The sequence below is a fragment of the Camarhynchus parvulus genome, chromosome 4A (assembly GCF_901933205.1).
Source record: "Camarhynchus parvulus chromosome 4A, STF_HiC, whole genome shotgun sequence".
In the NCBI taxonomy this organism is placed as follows: Eukaryota; Metazoa; Chordata; class Aves; order Passeriformes; family Thraupidae; genus Camarhynchus; species Camarhynchus parvulus.
Genome location: NC_044600.1, coordinates 19098900 through 19119187, shown reverse-complemented (window position 1 = coordinate 19119187; position 20288 = coordinate 19098900). Strand labels below are relative to the sequence as shown.

At 52.3% G+C, this 20288-nt stretch overlaps 2 protein-coding genes across 2 annotated transcripts; one reads left to right on the top strand and one right to left on the bottom strand.

Annotated features, from left to right (window-relative positions):
• Positions 1 to 375: 375 nt before the first annotated feature.
• On the bottom strand, positions 376 to 15339 carry AIFM1 (apoptosis inducing factor mitochondria associated 1). Its single transcript, XM_030967469.1, is given in 17 exon segments — positions 376 to 586; positions 1691 to 1887; positions 2404 to 2528; positions 4547 to 4689; positions 5363 to 5503; positions 5584 to 5672; positions 6487 to 6594; positions 7213 to 7321; positions 7696 to 7772; positions 8505 to 8589; positions 9309 to 9399; positions 9963 to 10093; positions 10185 to 10297; positions 11346 to 11439; positions 14056 to 14198; positions 15274 to 15300; positions 15303 to 15339. Coding segments are annotated over 17 exon segments (1782 nt in total). The 3' UTR covers positions 376 to 514.
• A 391-nt stretch (positions 15340 to 15730) lies between these two features.
• On the top strand, positions 15731 to 19023 carry MARS2 (methionyl-tRNA synthetase 2, mitochondrial). Its single transcript, XM_030967470.1, has 2 exons — positions 15731 to 16151; positions 17808 to 19023. Exon 2 carries the CDS (start codon positions 17835 to 17837, stop codon positions 19008 to 19010), a length of 1176 nt encoding a protein of 391 aa, XP_030823330.1. The 5' UTR covers positions 15731 to 16151; positions 17808 to 17834; the 3' UTR covers positions 19011 to 19023.
• Positions 19024 to 20288: the final 1265 nt, after the last annotated feature.

The window sequence follows — 20288 nt, the reverse complement described above, 5'->3', positions numbered from 1 at the left end:
CAGGGACAGAAACAACATGTGATGAACGGACCATGGCCCTCATTCCCTGTTCTCCTTGTGACAATGGGAGGGAGGATGGAGAGCTCAGCAAGGAAAGGGAGGGAGGGAAAGTGGTTTTAAGATTTGTTTTACTTCTCATCATCCTGCTCTGATTTTAATTGGTAACTGATTTTCCCAAGTTGAGTCTGTTTCGACAGTCTGGAATACAGGCAGAGAGCCTGCAGGCCTGCTTGCTCCCCAGTGGGAATTCCTGCAAGGAAAGAGGGAGTTCTGCAGGCTTCTCCAAGGCTCATACAAGGGAAAACTGACCCCAGTGGGGCAGCACGTTCCCCTTTCCTCACCAGCCAGGCAGTGGTGCAGGAAGGAGCAGGCGACTAGAACAATCTGACTTTATTGGTGCAAACACTGGGCTTGGGTGAGTGGAATATTCCCAAGTGCTCCCAGGAAGCTGCCCAAGGTGCAGGGATGCACACAGCCAGCAGCCCATTCCCTCCAGGTGTTCCTGCTGTGGAGTTCAATCTTCGTGGATGTTGAAGAGCTTTGCTACTTCATTGAGGTCCTCATGCTCCTCCCCATCTTTGATGATCTGGAAGGAGGAGAACACATTAAATCCTGCAAATCCTGTAGGGAGCCAGTGCTGCAGGACTGTCACAGACAAAGCCAGGAACTCCTTGGATCCTCTCTGAAGCACCAGACTGAGACAGCCACAACACAACTGCACTTTCTACACCCAAATTCACATGGGAGTCTTAAATGTACCATCACCTGCCTACAGGAACAGCAGGAAAACCAACCTCCTGTCCCTGTTTCTGGTTTTGCTTTACAGCCAGGGAGAACAAGTGTTTTAAAAAGAGATTCAGCTCTGCAAAGGTAAGCCTGGCCCTGACTTGGAGCCAGGATACCTGGCTTGAACCTGCAACTTTTAGACAAGATGAAGAGACTACGGATTTAGAACTGCTAAGGGAGGGAGGGAGGGAAGGAAGGGGAGGGAGGGAAGGGGAGGGAGGGAGGAAGGAAAGGAAGAAGGCAGGAAAGAAGGAAGGCAGGATGTCCCAAGGGGATGGCAGAAGCAACATGTTTCAATTGCATCTTCATTTTAGATATCAACAAAGACTTCCACCATGAATAGTTTGTCTTGGGACAGATCACCCGAGGGCAGTGTGGGATCACTCCCACGGTTCAACCAAAATTCTTCAGAGGTGTTAAAACCTGACCTGGGTCTGGCTTAGCTGAGCTGAGAGGTCTGGGCCAGGCCACAGGGGTGGGGACACACCAAGCCCCTGCTCAGGGCTGCTCCAGCCCTGCCATGGTGGCTGTTTCTGGGATGGTGACATTTGAGACTTTTTCAGATACTTGGACATGAGACAAAGCAGCACAAAAATGGGACACTTCACTCTTGTGCCATCACTGTGACTCCAGCCTGTACTACAAACCTGGAATTTCAGCCATGCCAAGGCAAGGCTTGGAGCACACACCCGATTCGAGTTATTTGTGTAAAAACTTTGCAAACATCCAAAAAAACCACAGGGACAGTTCCCCTAATTCACCCAGAACAGTGTTCCCATGGGATGTTGCACCAGACAGAGCTTCTGCCTTTATTTATCCTCACTTTGCATTGACACATTGATTTTTCCACAAGAAAAGCCCTGCTCTAACAAACCCCCCTGTCCGTCATCCTCCCTGCACTGACCTTCCGAGCAATGGGCATCCTGTTGAAGATGTTCCACAACACAATTCCCACCACGACCTTATCCCTGAGGTAGAAAATGACACCTTTGCCGTAATCTTCTCCTTGCTTTGGGACTTGAGGCATTGGTGAAGAGCTTTGAGAGATCTGAACTTCTGAGGCTTCCGCTTCTGTTTCACTCTCAGATCGAATTCCAGTCCCTAAGGCAGAAATAGGAGGAGTCACGCACCCAGTGCAGGACATGTGATGATGGGAGCAGACTCAAAAGCATGTTCTGCAGGAGCCTGAGGTGTTTCCCTTTGAGTTGTGTTCCCCAAAAGTTAAGTTTCATTAACACAAAGATGAAACTATCCCAACATGGAGCATAACACCAAGAATCCCCAACTTCTACCCCCAAATGCAAAGGAGAGCAGTCTGCTTCCTCCAGGCAGTAGATACAAAATAAACATGCTTGGATCCAGAGTCTCTGTTGTCCCAAACTGATCATTTTATTGCCAAGAAGGAAATCAGACTTCCCTGAGAAAATCTGCCTGGCAGTAGACATGTTCCATGATACCTTCTTGGAGGAATGCTTTAATCACATTTTAATACAAGAGCCAGCCTTTAAAGCTTGGTGAAGAAATGAGACAGCAGATTGCTGTTTCCTCGTGCTCTCAGAGGTCAGGGTGACTCCGTGGTCCCCACACCAGCACGTGCAGGAGCTCCCCAGTCCCTACCTGACTGTTCTGTTGCGCTTTTTGGCGTGTCCTTCGCTGTCGCCTTGGCAAACACTCCCACTGTGGGCAAACTGCTGTCCACGAGGCCAATGGCTTCGTACCCCACGTTGGGGCCCAGATCACTCCTAGGAATGAAATGGGAATTAAGTAATTTGTAGCAGTAGCAGAGACAAATCCAAGGCAGTTCTATCCATCCCTGCTCCACTCCTTACCCCAGCATGCTATGGGCAATGCTGGACACTGACACACTGACTGAGACACGGAGTCTCCTCTGCACACACAGGTGGAACAAGGAGTCAAGACATGACAAGCCCACAGCCATGAGAAAAACGAGCTCACTGGCCAAAACTTTGAAATCCTTCAGGCCTGCTCCCTGGGAGGCAGCTGGAGGCTTCCCAGCTTCTGGCAGCGCTGTTATCCACACCAGGCTTGGCAGCATGGACAGTCATTCAGTGTATATTTTTGAGAGCATTTGAAAAGACTAAAGAGAAGAAACCTTGCCTTAACACATTCTTGAACAGGGCACCCAGGTCTGAACTGGGGTGCTGATAGTAGATAAAGCAGCTGTGGTTTGGGACCAGTAAACAGCAGTGTCTGAAGTGTTTCCCAGGATGCTGAGGAAACAGGTGCATCACAAACCATGAATCTATGTACAACATGACCTCCCTGGCCAGAATCCTCCAGCACAGACTGGGGTGACTGCAAGAAACACCAGTAATGTGGCAGCTGTGATCATCTGGAGCTCAGGAGGGATCATGGAATGATTTGGGTTAGAAGGGACCTCAAAACCCATTTCATTCCACTCTTCTGCCATGGGCAGGGACACCTTCCACTATCCCAGACTGCTCCAAGGCCTGTCCACTTCCAGGGATCCAGTGGCAGCCTCAGCTTCCCTGGGCACCCTGTGCCAGGGCCTCACCACCCTCAGAGGGAAGGATTTCTTCTGTATATTGAACCTAAATTTCCCCTCTGTCAGTTCAGAGCCTCTCCCCCTTGTCATGGAGGAGGGACTCCAGTCCCTCTCCAGCTTCCTTGCAGCCCCTTCAGACACTGGAAGACGCTGTGAGGTCTCCACACAACCTTCTCTCCAAGAGGATCAGGATCCTGAGCACGCTGACAAAATGCATGAGGAATTCCTGTCATTTCCCAGCTTTTCAGCACGGGGGATGGAAGTGTCACTCTTCGAGGGCTGGCATAGTGTGACACCTGCCAACAAACACAGGGCTGCAACTCACAGCCCTCCTTCACCTGCATCTGGTCATGGCTGAGAGCATCCCAGGAGAAAGCACCCCTGGGAAATGGCTTTCTCTGTCCTTAGCTGCACCTGATGACCTCTGAAGTTTTTCCCAACCTCAAGGATTCTGTGGCTCTACGTTTCTTGTTAGAAGTGAAGTGAGAAATGCTCTGGGCCCTGAATCCAGGCAGGACAGACCAAGAGTTCAGGTAAGTGACAGCAAGTCATAAATAACTTTTTCTATGGGGATTTCTCTGAAAAAAACTAAAACTCTTTTACCCATATTTGAAATCCTGTCAATAAACAGGATTTGGGATTTTTCATTGGTCTGAACTAACAGCCTTTTGGATTTTAATTTTTGGGGGGCTTTTTTTTGTTTCATTTTTCTGTTCTCATTCATTTTGTTTTAAAAAGAACTTCAGGAAAATATAGCCAAGTTGCCCATTTTCCTGATACCTCTCTCTGGAAAACAACTTTTCAGGTACACCTGGATGCAGCAATGCTTTGCCACTAAAACATCAGTTCAGCAAAGTGCAACACTCAGACCCACAGATTGGGCTGGGGAACTTCAGATAATCATCACAGAAAAGTTGCTGCTAAATTCAACCTGTAAATCGGTCTGCTCTGAGGAAAGGGCTGCTCTGTATTGCTCCTTGCTCTGCGGAATGGGACTCGTTCTGGGAGAAACTCGCATCTGCAGGAAGGGAAAGCTCTTGAGGGGGATGAGGGCAGAGCAGCAAATGCTCAAACACCTCCCCCACCCTGAGCTTTAGGAACATGAAGCTGTGCCAGGTGTTTGCTGAGGTGGTTTCACTCCCCGTGGGAAACAGACACTTCTCAAGGTGTATCTTGTCCAAACTCCTGCAACATGGCCACACAAGGAACCCCTAAAGAGGAAAGGACTGTTACCAGAACATGGACTGGTGCCAGTAGGGCTTTGCAGCTCCTGTCATGTTTTCTCCAGCCAATCTCCCGCTCACCACGGCATGATCATGGTGCTCCACACGCCTGCGGCCCAGTTTGATGTCATAAAAGCAGGCAGCATCCCCTGCCTTGGAGAGAACCATGCCGTGAGCACCGTGACAGGCAAAGCTTCCACCAGTGCCCGAACAAAAAACATCAGGAACAGAACAAATGGAACAAGGAACTGAGTTTTTCTGACAAACCCCAAACACCACCACTACCTCATCCCACTCCCTGGACTACACAACTCCCAGTTTCTCAGCATTTTTCCCCGATCTTTGGAAAAATAATACAGCATGAGGTACGTTTTCCAGAGGAATCAAAGTATCAACGCCCACCAAGGGACTCTTATGCAAGCAAGTGATCCAGGCTATCTTTAGGTTACCCCAACTCCTCTTACACAGCATAAATATTCCAAACTTGCTGTGGTTACCACGGCAACGAGGTGGCTGCAGCGCCTGACCAGGCTCTGGGCCTGCGCTACAACTGCTCTCCTTACTCGCTCCTGTTCACCCCCTTCACCTCCTCCTGTCACTGTGTGTCCCACTACAGCAGCAGCAGCACTGGGAAGCTGTGCCCACACTCAGCACCCAGATGTTGTGGGAGGCTGTGCCCACACTCAGCACCCAGATGTTGTGGGAGGCTGTGCCCACACTCAGCACCCAGATGTTGTGGGAAGCTGTGCCCACACTCACCGCCCAGCTGTGGGAGGCTGTGCCCACACTCACCGCCCAGCTGTGGGAGGCTGTGCCCACAACTCACCACCCAGATGTTGGAGCGTGCCTGCAGCTCTGCGTTCACCCGGAACCCCCCAAAGTCAGAGTCCACCTCCAGCCCTGCTGACTTGGCCAGCTCCACATTGGGCTCCAGCCCCACTGCAGCCACGATGTGATCTGTCTCCACCTGTTTGGGAATGCATAATTAGGATGTTAATTTCTTGTGTGCTCCTCCAAACGTGACCCTCTCCCTGCTTTCCCATTTACCTTCCGGCCATCCTTCAGTTTAATCAGCAGCCGGTTGCCGGAGACAGAGACGGATTTGACCACGGCATTAGGCAGGACATTGACACCCTCTGGAAACGAGCACAGGACACCTCACTGCCTGCTCAGGGCTGGGCAGATCCCACCTGCAGCAGGTGGTTGGTGCAGACAGATGCCAGGTGAGGAACCAAGACAGAGCCCACTCGAGCTCTGCTGCATGTGCTAGTGCAGCTCTGGGGGAAGGACCAGGAGAAACCCAGATAAAAAGTCTGAAAGCTGCTTAAAAGACAATCCAAAGTACATCTCATGTGATGACAAGGCCATATCCAAAAGAATTCCCTAAAACAAGTGTTCAGGAACTAAGGACACTCAATTACCTATTGCTGTGCCACAGCCAGAGCCAGAGGTCCAACAATGCAGCTTCCAAAAAAGAAAGTAACTCAGACCTGTGGGTTATCAGGCCCTGCAATCCACACCTCAGTGACATTCCTCCTCCCTCCCTCTCCACTTCCCAATGCACAGGATTATTTTGCACTTAATGCCGCAAATGGAAAAAGGTGTTTTGGATCTTACTGACTTTATCAGCTAAACACTACTGAATCTGGCCTGACCCAAGTGTGTGCATGGACACAGAGATCATTCCAGGGAAACAGCCACAGGGAAGGAAAGCTGCACTGATATCAGCAAGCCTGCTTATTCAGCTTCCCCAGAGGAACTGTCAAGAAGCCCAGGTTTCATGGCAGCTTTGTGCTGCCCAAGCTGCCTGAACTGCAACTTCCCCTGTGCTGCACCCAGGCCACTTTGCAGGGCCCAGACCTCCCAAGGCTCCAGGGAAAGAAAGGAGCTGAATGTCCCCAGGAGCAGCTGCCTGGCAGCCACCAGCCCAAACCCGCTCAGCAGCTTCACCTCTTCTGACTTTCTCCGTGGTCCAGTTACTCAGGTATTCGGGCAGGACTTTGCCCATGTTGCCGTTCTCTGGAAACAGCTGGATCACCTCCAGGCCTCGGGTTCGTGCTGGAAGGGAAGCATGGAGCAGCAAGATGAAGAGCAGCAGCAGATGTTGGAACACACACACTTTACACAAGGAGCTTGACAGAAGTTTCCAAATCTGGGAGTTCTGACTCCCAAGGAGTCACAAAGTGACTGACTACTGTTTCACATATACCTGCAAAGTCTAGATAACAGACTTTTAGGGAAAATATTGGTATTTTGGCAAAAAGTTTTAAAAATTACCATAAAGGTCCTACGCACACACTGACAGAATCCAGCTGCTCACCACCTCTTTGAAATCACAGAATTATGGACTGCTTTGGGTTGAAAGGGACCTTAAAGATCATCCAGTTCCAACCCCAAAATCATAGTTTGAGGGTGGCATTGAGCACAGAGAACAAATGTAACTTTTGAGAGGGTGGAATGACTCTGTAGCTCGCACTGGCCTGCAGAGCTCTCACCTCTGTGGTCAGAGGGCGAGACTGGGAAAACCTTGGCCACACAGGCAACAAGACACTCGTGTGTTGTTTCCTTTAAGCAAACACAGAGTCTGTGCAAAAACTGAGCAGCTGGGACTGAAAAGAAGTTTCTAATGTGAGGCTGCTGCCACTCAGTGCCTGTCAAAGCTGGGGACACGCTCACCTCTCCTTCCCAGAGCGCAGGCCAGCTCACTGCCAAGGAAACCACCACCAATAATTGTGATGGATTTGACTTCTCTGGAAATCTTCTCCAGCCTTTGGAAGTCCTCGATCTGAAAGAACATTTACCCCCATTTCCAATCCTAACAGCAATGGCAACATTGGTCATATTCAATGGCTTTTATTCACTTTGGAAGGTGCAGCAAAGTCACACAGGAGGGAAAATTTAAAAAAACACCTAAACCCCATAATCCCACATACTGTTACAGCTCTCAGGCTGAGACAAGCAGGTTGAGTAGACTCTACCCTGGTTTCCTGCCTGGGAAAAAGAATAAGCAGGCAATTGATTCCTGGGCATCATCTGAGGGAAGCATCTGAGCCAAGGCAGGACCATCCCAACCCAAAGCAGAAGAGTTTAAAAACTGAAGAGTGGTAAATGGCTCTGATTTATTCAGCCTCACTGGGGCTGGCAGCACCTGGAGGTTACCTTTCGGAACAGGGTCAGCCTTTTCTGCACATCTTTTCCTGCTCTTTCGATGGCAGGCAGGTTCCTTGGGGATCCCCCTGTGCACAACAAGGAGAGGAGACTAGTGACACCACAGCCATGGCACTGGATATCCAGACAGTGCAAAGCTGTCTTGGATCTCAGTTGTGCTTCCCAAACTGTTCCAGTATGGGAATATCCCAGTATCCCTGTTGCTGCCTGAATGTCCCAGAAAATCTGATGATGCAAGGCAGGTGAAAAACGCAGCATGGCTGTCTGCACAACTGTCCTTCGTGTGACTGCTCCACATCATGTTTGACACTGCAGAGACTTCTTCTCAAATAGAACCAATGCATCATGGAATGGTTTGGGTTGGAAGGAACCTTAAAGCTGATCCTGTTCCACCCCCTGCCATGGGCAGGGACACCTTCCACTATCCCAGGTTGCTCCAAGCCCCATCCAGCCTGGCCTTGGACACTTCCCAGGGGCAGCCACATTTTTTCTGGGCAACCTGTGCCCAGGAAGAATTCCTTCCCAGTATCCCACCTAATCCTGCCCTCTGGCATTCCCCATTGTCCTGTCACTCCAGCTCCTTGTCCAAATCCCCTCTCCAGCTCTCTTGGAGCCCCTTTAAGCATTGGAAGGCTCAATGATCTCCCAAAAGCCTTCTCTTTCTGAGGCAGGACTCCCCCAGCTCTCCCAGCTTGACTCCACAGGGGAGGTACTCTAGAGAATTTATGTCTAGCTAAATGTCACTGAAATAAAAAGCCTGGCACAGGACCAGGAACAAGAGAAAAAACCACAGCACTTACCAGTGGCAATGAGACATTTGTCGTAGGATATCTGGGTCCCATCATTAAGCTTCACTGTGTTCCCTCTGACATCCATGTGCACAACCTGCAAGATGAACCAAGCTGAGCTCGAACTCTTAACTTCATGAACTACTGAGCAGAGTTACAAACTTGCAATTAACATTCTCCTACCTTTAGGTTTAGGGTAGGGGTAGGAGTGGGGAAGTGAGAGGACTGGAAGTGGGAATTGAGACAACTTCTTTGGGAGTCACCATAACTCAGGTTGATCTTCCCAAGGTCTGAGTGTGAAATGGGCTCAGACACAGCACATCTCAGCAGAAGAGGAATCACTGACATTTATCATAGCAACATACAAACAACCAAGGATATAAATATTTTAGAAGGTTCACCATATATTTCTCCACCTTCCTGCTGCTTCAGCACAGTGCTCCTGCTCACCTTATCACCCACTACCTTTATCTCTGTGCTCTCCTCACCTCACCTTCCAGCCCACACAGCCCAGTTCCCACTTGTCACACCCTGTCTCTAAGGTCTACATATTTTTGTCCCATGCCCAGACTCCAAACGTATCCTTCTCTCTTCTTCATCATCTTCCCTCAGCTCACTGCTATTCCTCTTGGCTTCTCCCACTTTCAAACTTCAATTCAGATTAGCATAATCTCTGCTCAATCACATTTTTCCCAAACTTATCCAAATTCCCCTTCCCAGCCAACTCCTCCTCCAACTCCAGTGGTTCAGTACCAGCTTAGAGTGCAGGTTCTGTTCAAGAAGAGCTGTGGGAACAACAGCCAGTGCTGTACCCACCTTCTTGCCAGGCAGAACTGCCACCCCACCATTTTCCACAGAAGGCAGGTCCTCGACAGGCACATAGAAAGATGGCGGCTGGAAATAGATACTGAGAAAAGTTCCATTATCAAACAGGTTCCCCTTGCTCTGGGATACCAGATATCCAGCTGTTCAGCAACTCCGACGAGATAAAGACAGCTCTGTGCTTCTCTAACAAGCTCCACAATTATTTATCTATTTTTAAGTATTAGGGTCTTCACACTGTTGAAGTTCTAGGGTTTGGATCGTGGAATCATAGAATTGGTCAGGTTGGAAAAGATCATAAAGTCCAACCACCAAGTAAGGCTTAATCACGGAAATCACAAAAATCAAGTGTGATCCTGTGTCCCTGGACCTCTGTTCTAACGTGTGGAGCTTCACCTTTAACTTACTTCCCAGGACTCCTGCCCACAGAGGGACATATCTAAGGGGAATCACAGCAAAGTTCAAGAGGCATCGAGTACTGAGCGAGCTCTGGTGGGAAGCAGAATTCCTGAACCCCTGCTAGCACCAACACCCCCTTCCCTACGCTCAGTGCTCCACTGGCTGGTGGTTCTCTCCCAAGAACAGTTTGGTCGTTGTCACCTTGTCACTAACCACTTCCTGTGCCCTGTCACCTGCAGTGCCATGTACCTCCTCTCCTTGCCATTCCACTGCTTGAATCGCAACGTCTCTGTCACTTTGGGATCATCGGAAAACCACAGTTCTTTGGAAAGGGGTGGACGCATGTAGGGCAGGGCGGGATCTTCAGACACAATCAGCACCTTTAATTGGCCAGGAAACACATCAGCTGGAGCGAGAGCAGGCAAACGGGAGCACACAGAGCAGGACAGGATGGAGCAGGACAGCGCTTACCCGCGCGCCAGGGTCGCGGGCCCGGATGGATCTGGCAGCAGCGAAAGCAGCAGTTCCTCCGCCAATGAGCAGGAAAGGGACGTGGGATGGGACCTTGGGAGGAGTGACCGGAGCTGCAGGTGACAGATGGGACAACTTACTGCAAATACAGGCACACGGCCCAGCCCCAGGGCACAGAGTATGTCATCAGAGGCCTTCCACATCCAGACTTCCTTTGGAAATTGTCCTCCTTCTGCACCAGTACCCGTCCCAAGAACCCTGCTGCTGCTTCCCCCAAAGCTGCTCCCTGCAGGAATCAGTCAGATTTAACAAACTGGTTTTTCTAAGCGAGCCCAAAAGTCTGCACTGGCCAACCAGTGAGTAGTTTATAAGAAAGGGAAGTTCCCCAAAAGGCCAAGGCACGTTTTTTGGTAATTTTGTTCAAGGAGACAACTTTTGAGTTGCGTGCAGAAAGAACCTCCTCCCACAGGCAAGTCCTGTTGCTGAGAAACATGCGGTTAATCCGTGGGCAGGGACAAAGCAGGCAGTTAAGTATTGGCACCAGAACTCACCTGCTGTGCCCTGAGGAGCAGCACCTGCACCGAAAGGGAAGAAAGACATGGCTTACGTCAGCGAAGCACAGGCTGTAGTTTGAGAGCTGCAGTTCAGGGCTCACTCCAGGATGCACAGGCTCTCCACCAGCCAGGGAAGGAGGCCCTTCCTTGCCAGACTATGCAAAGGTAAAAGCCAGAAGCAGGGCACACTTTTTTCTCTTTTTACCACAGAAGGAGTAAATGACAGAAATCAGCCCCAGGAGACATCCTACTTCATCCTCAGGATGGTCTGTAAAATAGCCTCTTCTGGGTCATGGAGCCAGCACTGTCTTCTGTGCTGGGAAGTCATAGAACAACAGAATCCCAGAATGGGTTGGGCTGGGAGAGACATTAAAGCTCATCCAGTTCCACCTCCCTGCCATGGGCAGGGACACCTTCCACTAGACCAGGCTGCTTCCAAGCTCTGTCCAACCTGGCCTTGAATGGGAATTTGAAACAATGGCACACACTGAGAGGTGCAATCCAACAAAGACACGTCTGTGATTCCAGAGAGGCTCTGTTCTGTTTGTTTTGGAGGGCTCAAGCTCATGAAGAACAGAGCCCAGCCCTGACCTGGCAGGGTACCCACCTGAGGCAGAGGACTCCTGGTCTTGGGATTGCCTGGCTATCGTCGCGAGCCGGCTGGCGTATCGCTCTTTGCTCTCCTGTATTGTTTTGTATGCCTGCAGACACACAGGAGACATTGACCTAGTACACCTTACAACACCAAGGCACCATCCTGCTGCTGCCCTGACAGGCTTTTGTCCACCCCACATGCTGGAAAAGCCAGTGACAACATGTGAGGCAAAATACACCTCCCTGGACAAGGTGCCCATTGAGAATGGCCTCAGAAAATGACCTGCTCCACCAGGTGTGGTGAGCCCTGGATGTCTGGCTGCTTCCCAGAAGCCATGAACCTTCCTGCAGGTGTTTGGCTGCACACCTGTTCTAAGAGGAACCAGCTCCAGTGAAGGAAATGCAGCCAAACCACCCCAAGATGACATGCAAGCTGGGCCATGACACAACACGAGACTGCAGAAAGGGAAGACAAATCCAAAGAAAAAGCATCTCCCACCTTCCAAAGCCCAGAGCAGCTGGGCAGAGCCAACAACCTGACTGGCTTTCTCTAGGCATGGTGGTGGCAGGACAGCCCTGACATTAGCAGGGCCTTGAGCCACGGGAGCGGGGCTGTTCCAGGCACTGGCCCTTGGATGTGGAATCTCTTCCAGCTGAATCCTGACCTGCGTATTTGACTGTGAAACTCAGGATACAGCATAAGCAGAGCCTGCATGTACAATTTACTGGTACAGACAAGGAGGGAACATCTCTTATATCACGTTAACTTACAAGAAAAATTGGGTTCTCCTGAACAGGAGCTGAAGACACTGGGAGTGCTGGGAGCAGTTCAGAGTCCAGTATTTTTCCCCAAGGGTAAAAAAAATAAAGGGAAGCAAACCTTTCTTTGGGGCAAAACCTTTGCACATAATAATCTCCATCATGTGCATGACATCAAATTTTATTTGCCAATCCTCATAAGTTGGTGTTTTATAGCAAATTCTTTTAAACAAGAACGGAGGAATTTAATGCCAGGCACAAAAAAGAGCACAGAACAAAGGCTGTCCAGGGAACTGGAGAAATGCTGGAAATACTAGAAAACAAGAACTTGACAGTGTTTAGAAGAATTAAGATAAAGGTATTTTAAAGCCTTTTGCTCAAAGACAGAAAAGTCAAGGTTTACAAACCACCTCTGCTTTTACAAGCAGAATCAGGAAGGTTTTAAGCGAGTCCAAAGGGCAGCATACGGCAAATTAAATCCGATCCTTTAGGAAAAAAACACTATAATGCACAGGCAGAACATCAGATCAGCCCTTGAGGATAAATATTTCCAATGGGACAATGTCAAGTTCTTTCTAGTGAGAAGCAGAACTATACTTTGCCAGGACATGGGGTGATGTTTCAGTGCTCCTCCATGAGGAAATCACCAAGTTGGACAAGTTTCCTTTCATTCCCTTTAGCACACTTATATTTAGGTATTATTTCCTTTTCTGCATGCCAACATTACTGATATAATGAGAAGTGCACTAATTAATAATTTGTGCCCTTAGACAGTCACAAACAAAGACAGCCAGTTTGAGTTTAGATTTCCTTAATGTGGAAAGGTTAATTCTAAGGCAGGTTTCTCCACTAAGAACTGCACCATCTGAGAATATTCAATTTGTAACCTTAAATTCTTTGGCAATGTCCCTTGGAAATGAAGTACCTGAGAGCAGGGAGCACAAAGAGGGCTGGAAGTGAAGGGCTACAGGGTGGGAGGTACAGACAGGTGCCCACCCTCCACCCTCCCACCCCACAAACACCTTTAGTGAAGCATCTTACATAAACTCCTGTCCCAGTGACTGTTCCTCCCACTATTAAGTATAACAAGAGGTTGCTGCCAGCTTTGCCAGGAACACCTGAAGACGTCAGGGATCTAGAAGGGCATCTTAGCTGATGGCATTGCAAAACTGCAGGGGAAGACAGGCAATGGAAGAGAAGAGGGAAAGAGCTGAGTATTAGGAAGGATTCTTGATTAAACAGGTCTTGGGAAAAGCAGAGTGCACTTTGTAATTTCAGCTACCTTGTCTGCCAAAAAAAAAATGGGCAGCAGGGCACAGGAAAGAATTATATTTAAAGGAAATAGAAGAATATTTTTCTTCCATGCACTGTTTTGAATTTTTTTTCCACTTTCCAGGAGCTTCCGTTGGAGAAAAATGGAATTTGGAACTTTTAGTGAATATGATCCTCCTAGAGAAAGAGCTTGGAAACAAAGATTTGTGTGGTGTAAACTTGGGATCCATCCACTCCCAGGCAATGCTGAAACTCTTCAGCTCTCTGGGAGTGTCATTTACTCTTTCAGTGAGGCTGCAAATCTTTATTCTTTTTAAGTAGAACATAAATACCCCCCAGCTGGGAGTTGATTTGGTAAACTTACACAAGTTAAACAAATGTTCTGAACTGAGATTTGGCAAGGAGTTGTTTGTCTCATACAAGACAACAGACAGAGCTGTGTCTGGTCATAACAAAAAAACCCAAGAGTGCCTTTAAGGTAAAAAACTTAAAAGGTAACTGAAATTACAGTTAAAATCCAAGTAATCATAAGAAGTTACTTTCCATTTAGCTCTCCCTTGAAGTTTTCTGAAGGGGGAAACAGAGATAAAGCTACAGAAATCAAAAGCTGAGTTAAGAGAGCTGGAATACAGCAAATGCTCGACAGGAGAGATGGACTGCAGCTTCTTCCCAGGAACCACCTTTCTACTTACATAGGCACCTGCTCCTAAGGTGGACAAGCCCACAATAAGGACAAAAACCGAATTACTGCCCTTTTGCCCAGGCACGCCTGTGCTAGCCACTTGTCTGCTCAGCTGCAGGTCTGGGGGCACATTCCAGCGCTGCAACAACGTGCCTAAGGAACACAATTTATTGGAAAAACAACACAAAAACACCGTCAATACAAAGGTAAGTCTGGAAATTTAGAGACTAAGTCAGTTCTGAACCCAAACAAATTCCTTGTTTGGAAAACCCAGCCCCACATCTGAGCGACTGCAGGGCATTATCCTGAGCCACGACAGTGTGCTCTGGGCAGCTGTGGAGACCAGATTATCTGTAAGATCAAGGGGTAACTGAACTGATAGCAGGAGCATCTCTAGGCAGCTGCCTGCAGCTGGAGCCTCCAGCCTCTCTGGGCTGGCCGATCACAGAGATGTGTCTTAGTGGTTCCAACACCTTCTCCAGGCCTCTTTTGCCCGAGGATGCGCCTGGCTCCAGCAAAAGCAGGAGCCAGGCCAGGGTGGGCAGCAGGGATGGTGACACCGGCACCAAACTCCCTCTGCTCACACAGCTCATTCCACCGGGATAAACCTCCAGCAAGGAACGGGGTTTTGCTGGCAAAAAGGGCATCCCCGGTGAAAATGAGCAGATGCAGGTGCAGGCATCTCCCGCCGCGCAAGCCGGACGAGGAGCACCCGCGGCTGAGCCGCTGCACCGCGTTTTATTTCTCCATCACCAAATCACAGCCGGCGGCCGGCCCAGGTCATGCCTGAATGGAGCGATGGCGGGGACGGCTCCGAGCGCCGCTCCCAGCGCGGCCGATGCTCCCGGGAGAGGTTCGGGCTCTCTCAATCCCCGCCTCCACCTGCTCCCGCCCGGTGAGAGCAAAACCCGCCTCACCCCCGCCTGAAGGCACTTATTTGTGACAAAAACCGCAGCAAAGCCGGCAGCACCCGAAAAGAGACCGAGGTCCCGACCAGCTCCGGGTCACTCACGCTGTCCCAAACACGTTCCCGAAGCATCCGCACCTCCGCCGCCCGCGGCCCCTCCCGCAGCGCCCCGGGCACGGCCGTGCCCGCACCGATCCCGCGGGATGACCGCCCGGCCCGGTGCCCTCCGCAAACCGCGCTCCCGGCCGCCATCGGCCCCAGGCCTGTGCCGCAGCGGCGGGAATCGCGCCCGGTGCCCCCGGCCCCGGTCCCGGCACTGACCCGCGTGGGCGCGTCCCCGCGGCGGGGGCGCAGGGCGCGCGCCGGGCCCGCGCGGCAGCGGAACATGTCGCCGGTCGCCGGTCCCTCGGTCGCGGCCCCGCCGGCCCGGCCCGGCCCCGCCGCGCACGCGCCTCCCGCCGCTTCCGGGCGGCCGCTCCGCGCCGCCGCATCGATGGTGCCGCTGCCGACATGTGGCGGCCGCCCCGCCGCCTCCCGCGCCCGCTCCGCCGCGCCGCCGCCACCGGGCCCGGCCGCCGCCTGCTGCTCTCCACCCCCATCTTCTACGCGAACGGGCCGCCGCACATCGGGCACCTGTACTCGGCGCTGCTGGCCGACGCGCTGCTCCGCCACCGCCGCCTGCGCGCCGCCGGCCCGGCCCGGCTCTGCACGGGTCAGCGAGACCCCCGGTCCGAGCCCCCTTCCCCGGGGATGACCCCTTCTGCCGGGGCTGACCCCCCTCCCCGTGTCCCAGGGCCCCTGTGTCCCCGCGGGGCTGCGGGCTCCGGCCTCTCCCCACGGTCCCGCGGCCTCTCTCCGTTTCAGGGACCGACGAGCACGGGCTGAAGATCCAGCAGGCCGCGGCCGCGGCGGGGACGTCGCCCGCGGAGCTCTGCGAGCGGGTCTCGGGGCTCTTCCGCCAGGCCTTGACCCAGGCCGGCGTCGGCTACACCGACTTCACGCGCACCAGCGAGCCCCGGCACCAGCGAGCCGTGAGGCACTTCTGGGGTGCCCTCCGCGATGGAGGGGTGCTCTACAAGGGCTCCTACGAGGGCTGGTACTGCACGCCCGAGGAGAGCTTCCTGCCCGAGAGCCAGCTGGCCGAGGGCACGGACGCCCAGGGCCGCCCCTGCAAGGTGTCCTTGGAGACCGGCCATGAGGTAACGGGCTGCAGGAGCACTGCGCGCTCACCTGCCGGTCTGCTCCGGCCAGATTTGGGGTGTTTAATGCTTCCCGTAGCCTTTTATTAATTCGTGTTGGCCGAGACTCACCTGTATTTCAGTGGAGTGTCAGAGAGCTGCCAGACCCCACCTGGCAGGTGCACATTGCAGCTATGTGCGACAGGAAGGATTCAGCCCCTCCTGAGTCCTGTGGCTGTTGGCTTGGGAATGGTGTTCTACAGGAGTGATGACAGAAGCTGAACAGGAGGATAAGGGTGTATTTCACTGAGGGGTTCCAACTTTGAGACCTGTTTTGTGGCACAGTTCAGTTTGGCCTCTGGACACTTACCCATCTCTTGAATGGGTTTTGCCCTGCCTAAAGCACTGTAACATCACCTGTCAGCCAGGATGGGCGTGCCCAGGAGTGTGGTACCTTCCCAAGCGTCTCTCTGACACTGTTTTCTTAGAAGGTGTGGAGTTACATGATTTAATCCAGCAGCTACAGATAATGCTGCTCAGAGCTCAGCACAGGTTATGCTCCTGTGCTATTTGTATGAGGCTGGGATGTGGGAGCACTGGTCCACACAGAAAAGGCTATATTGGCAAATAGTAACTCTCGAGAAAGCACCTAAGATATAATTGGGAAAAAGATACGTTTCCAGGCAAAGTAATCATTCTTTAGACTTAAAACAGTCAGCAGACTTCAAAGTCAAGAATGCCCTGAGAACAATTCCTGGCCTCGCCTGTGTGTTGAACTGTCCAAGGAAATAGGAGTGTTCATGGAGCAGAGAAGCTCTTGCAGTGTGGTGAGCAAGGATGGGAGGGTTTATTTCCAACCTGAAAGAGGCAGTTGGGCAGTTTGTTCCTTGGGAATTTTGTGAAGGAGAAGGGGGAGCTTGCACATGCCATAAACCGCAGACTTCTGGTGAGTGAGTGGATTCTGGCATCTCGTGGAGCCTGGGGCTGAGGACGTACAGCTTGTCTTTGATGATGCTCTTTAGGTCTTCCTTGTACACTTCAAGATTGCTGACCCAGCCGTGGATCCCTGAGTGCCTTACACAGCTCACTCGTACCACATCCACCCACCACGTTTTCACTGGTTTAGCTAAATGTGTCATTTAATGGATTTAACTGTGGGGGAGAAGTGCTGTCAGTGCTGTAAGCAAACAAAGTTAGTGACTTAGATGCATTAAAGCATAAATTGAGGAAAAAGAGGAGTATGGTCCCAGGAGAACAAGGCAGGCACCAGGAGTGGCAGTAGGGCAGGACTTACAGTGTCATTTTGTCTTTTCATTATTTTCCACTATTACTGCAAAACTATGTTGTTAAGAAGGTGTATTCTCATCTCCCTAACTCCTTTCTGATGTCACATCAGCCTGGCAGGTAGTCCTTCCCAGGGTTACAAGTGTTTTTAGAAGCAGGATGCTGAACCATCCCAGGTGCCTGAGTCCTCAGGTGTGTTCCTGGGGATCCCAAGGAGGCAGCATCTTGGGTAAGAAGGTTGCTACTAGTCACGGAAAGGTGCTGACAGCTTCCCGTGGCATGGGAGGACACCCAGACGCAGGCAGTGTGCGACAGCCTCCATGCTGAGAATGGTGTGTGCAAATTGTCAGCCTGTTCTTGGGGCCATAATCCTTTCTTCTCCTGCTGTCCCAGGTGCACTGGACCAAGGAGGAGAATTACATGTTCAGGCTCTCAGCATTTCGGGATCCCTTGCAGAACTGGCTCCGGGACAACCCACGTGCCATTTTTCCTGACCCCTTCTACCAGTGCGTGCTCCGTTGGCTGGACGAGGACCTGCCAGACTTGTCGGTGTCCCGCGAGCGAAACCGGCTGCAGTGGGGCATCCCCGTGCCCAGCGACCCCACACAGACCATCTACGTCTGGGTGGATGCTCTGGTGAACTACCTGAGCGTGGTGGGGTACCCTGAGAGCCACGGCGCGTGGTGGCCGGCCGTGCATCACGTCGTGGGCAAGGACATCCTGAAGTTCCATGCGCTGTACTGGCCGGCGCTGCTGCTGGCGGCAGGGCTGGAGCCCCCTGAGCGCATCCTGGTCCACTCCCACTGGACTGTGCGGGGCCAGAAGATGTCCAAGAGCCTGGGCAACGTGGTGGACCCCAGCGTGTGCATGGGGCAGTACGGCGTGGATGGGTTCCGGTACTTCCTGCTGCGGCAGGGCGTCCCAGAGAGGGATTGTGACTACTATGATGAGAAGGTGGTGAAGTTGGTGAATTCAGAGCTGGCAGATGCGCTCGGGGGGCTGCTCAATCGCTCAACAGCCCCCAGCATTAACCCCAGTAACACCTACCCCTGCTTCTCAGAGCCCTGTTTCCCAAAGGTCCTGGATTCCAGAGAGGCAAGAGGCACAGGCAGGGCGTGTGCTGAGGACTACAGGCTCGTGGCAGCAGTGGCCTCGCTGCCTGTGCAGGTGGACAGTTATTTTGAAGGCTTCCAGATCTACAGGGCTTTGGAATGCATTGCCCAGTGTGTGAGGCAGACCAACGGCTTCTTCCAGAGGCACAGGCCTTGGAAGCTTGACCGAAGGGATGCTGTGGAGCAGCTCTGGCTGGACACCATCCTGCATGTCACACTGGAGTGTCTGCGCGTGTACGGGACGCTCCTGCAGCCCGTGGTCCCACACATGGCAGACAAGCTGCTGTCCCGGCTGGCTGTCAGGCCAGGGGAGAGGCGCCTCTCTGGTCTGACGTTCCTAGCACGCTATGATGGAAAGTCATGTCCCTTTGAGGGGAGGCAGCTCGGACCTGATACTGGCATCTTGTTCCACAGGCTGGGCAAGTTGGAAACTATGAAGAAGAGAAAGCAAGAAGCTCAAGTCCCTGACAAACAGCTTCTGTGAATAAAAACTTCCAGGAATTCCTGGAAAACGTTGTTAAAAGCACTTTCCTCCCATTCCTGGTGGTGGTGTGGAGGGGTGGGAAACTGGCCTGAGCAGGGAGGATCAAGCAAGCCCTGAGGAGAGACAGGCTTGGTCCTGGGCCTCCTTGGTGTTGTGTCTTTGCACAGGGAGATGGAGGAAGGGTCGGTCTGCAATGTCCTCATCTCACTTTTGGTCCACAGGTTTTTGGCCAGGTCAGAAGTAGCTGGGAGTGGTCAGAAATGGTTCTGGGGGACCCTGGTGCCCATTGGGTCTCTCAACTGAGCTCCCTTTGTGGGCCAAAACTAGTCTGAGTGAGCCTCAATGGGGACAATCCTGTGTGGCTGCTCTTTATTCCTAGGGCAGGACAGTACCATGGTCAGACAGTGTGTCTCATTCAGCAGTGCAGGACCGGCAGACATGACCAGAATGGGAAAGGGGGGGCATGTGTTTCATCAGACTCAGCTTTCTAAGGCTTTTTCAGTTGCTGCAAGGCTTAGTGCACCCTGTTTTATGTCCATGCTGCTGGAAGCAGATGAGCACTGACACTCTGGGGTGGTGGTGACCACTGGGAGTCTCTGGTAAATCCTTCCCAGCCTCTGGCTCCTGCAGGTCCCATCAGTGCTAGCACTGGAGCAGTCATCTTCCAGAGGCTCATTCTGGGGGTCTTTGGGTTCTTTTGGGATCACCTGGGCTGTGTGAGCAGGAGCTATGCCCCATGTTCCAATCGGTCCCCATGCCACTGTTGCTGTGCCACTGCCTGATGCTGTCCCAGTCCAGCTGACCTGAGTCCCCTCATCCCCTCCTGCCATGGCTCTCCTCTCTTCCTGCAGATTGTCACCTGCACCCCTGACTTCTGCAATCCTTGTGTGCGTGCTTCCTACTGCAGCCCCGTGCCCTCGTGCCGTGGGTGGTGGCTCCCCACTGCCCTGTTTCTTGGGGCAGAAGGGACACATGCCCTTCCTGGTCTCTCTGATGCTGGCACACGGGGGCTGTGGCTGCCCAGCTGGACGTGAAGAGGGTCATTCTGGCACCGGCGGTTGTGATCTCACTGCCACCTCTTGGCACTGGCACCGTACGGATGTTGGTGTCCCCGCTGTCTGGCACGGCCTCGCTGTGCCCCTCGGTCTCTTGCTCCCTCCGGCAGGGGCCAGGCCCGCTGCCCGCAGCCCTGCCGGTCCCCGCCGCTCCTCTGGGAACGCTCGGGCCGGCCCGGGCTGAAGGCACTCGGTGCCCGGTGTGCGGCGCAGGGCTGGCCCG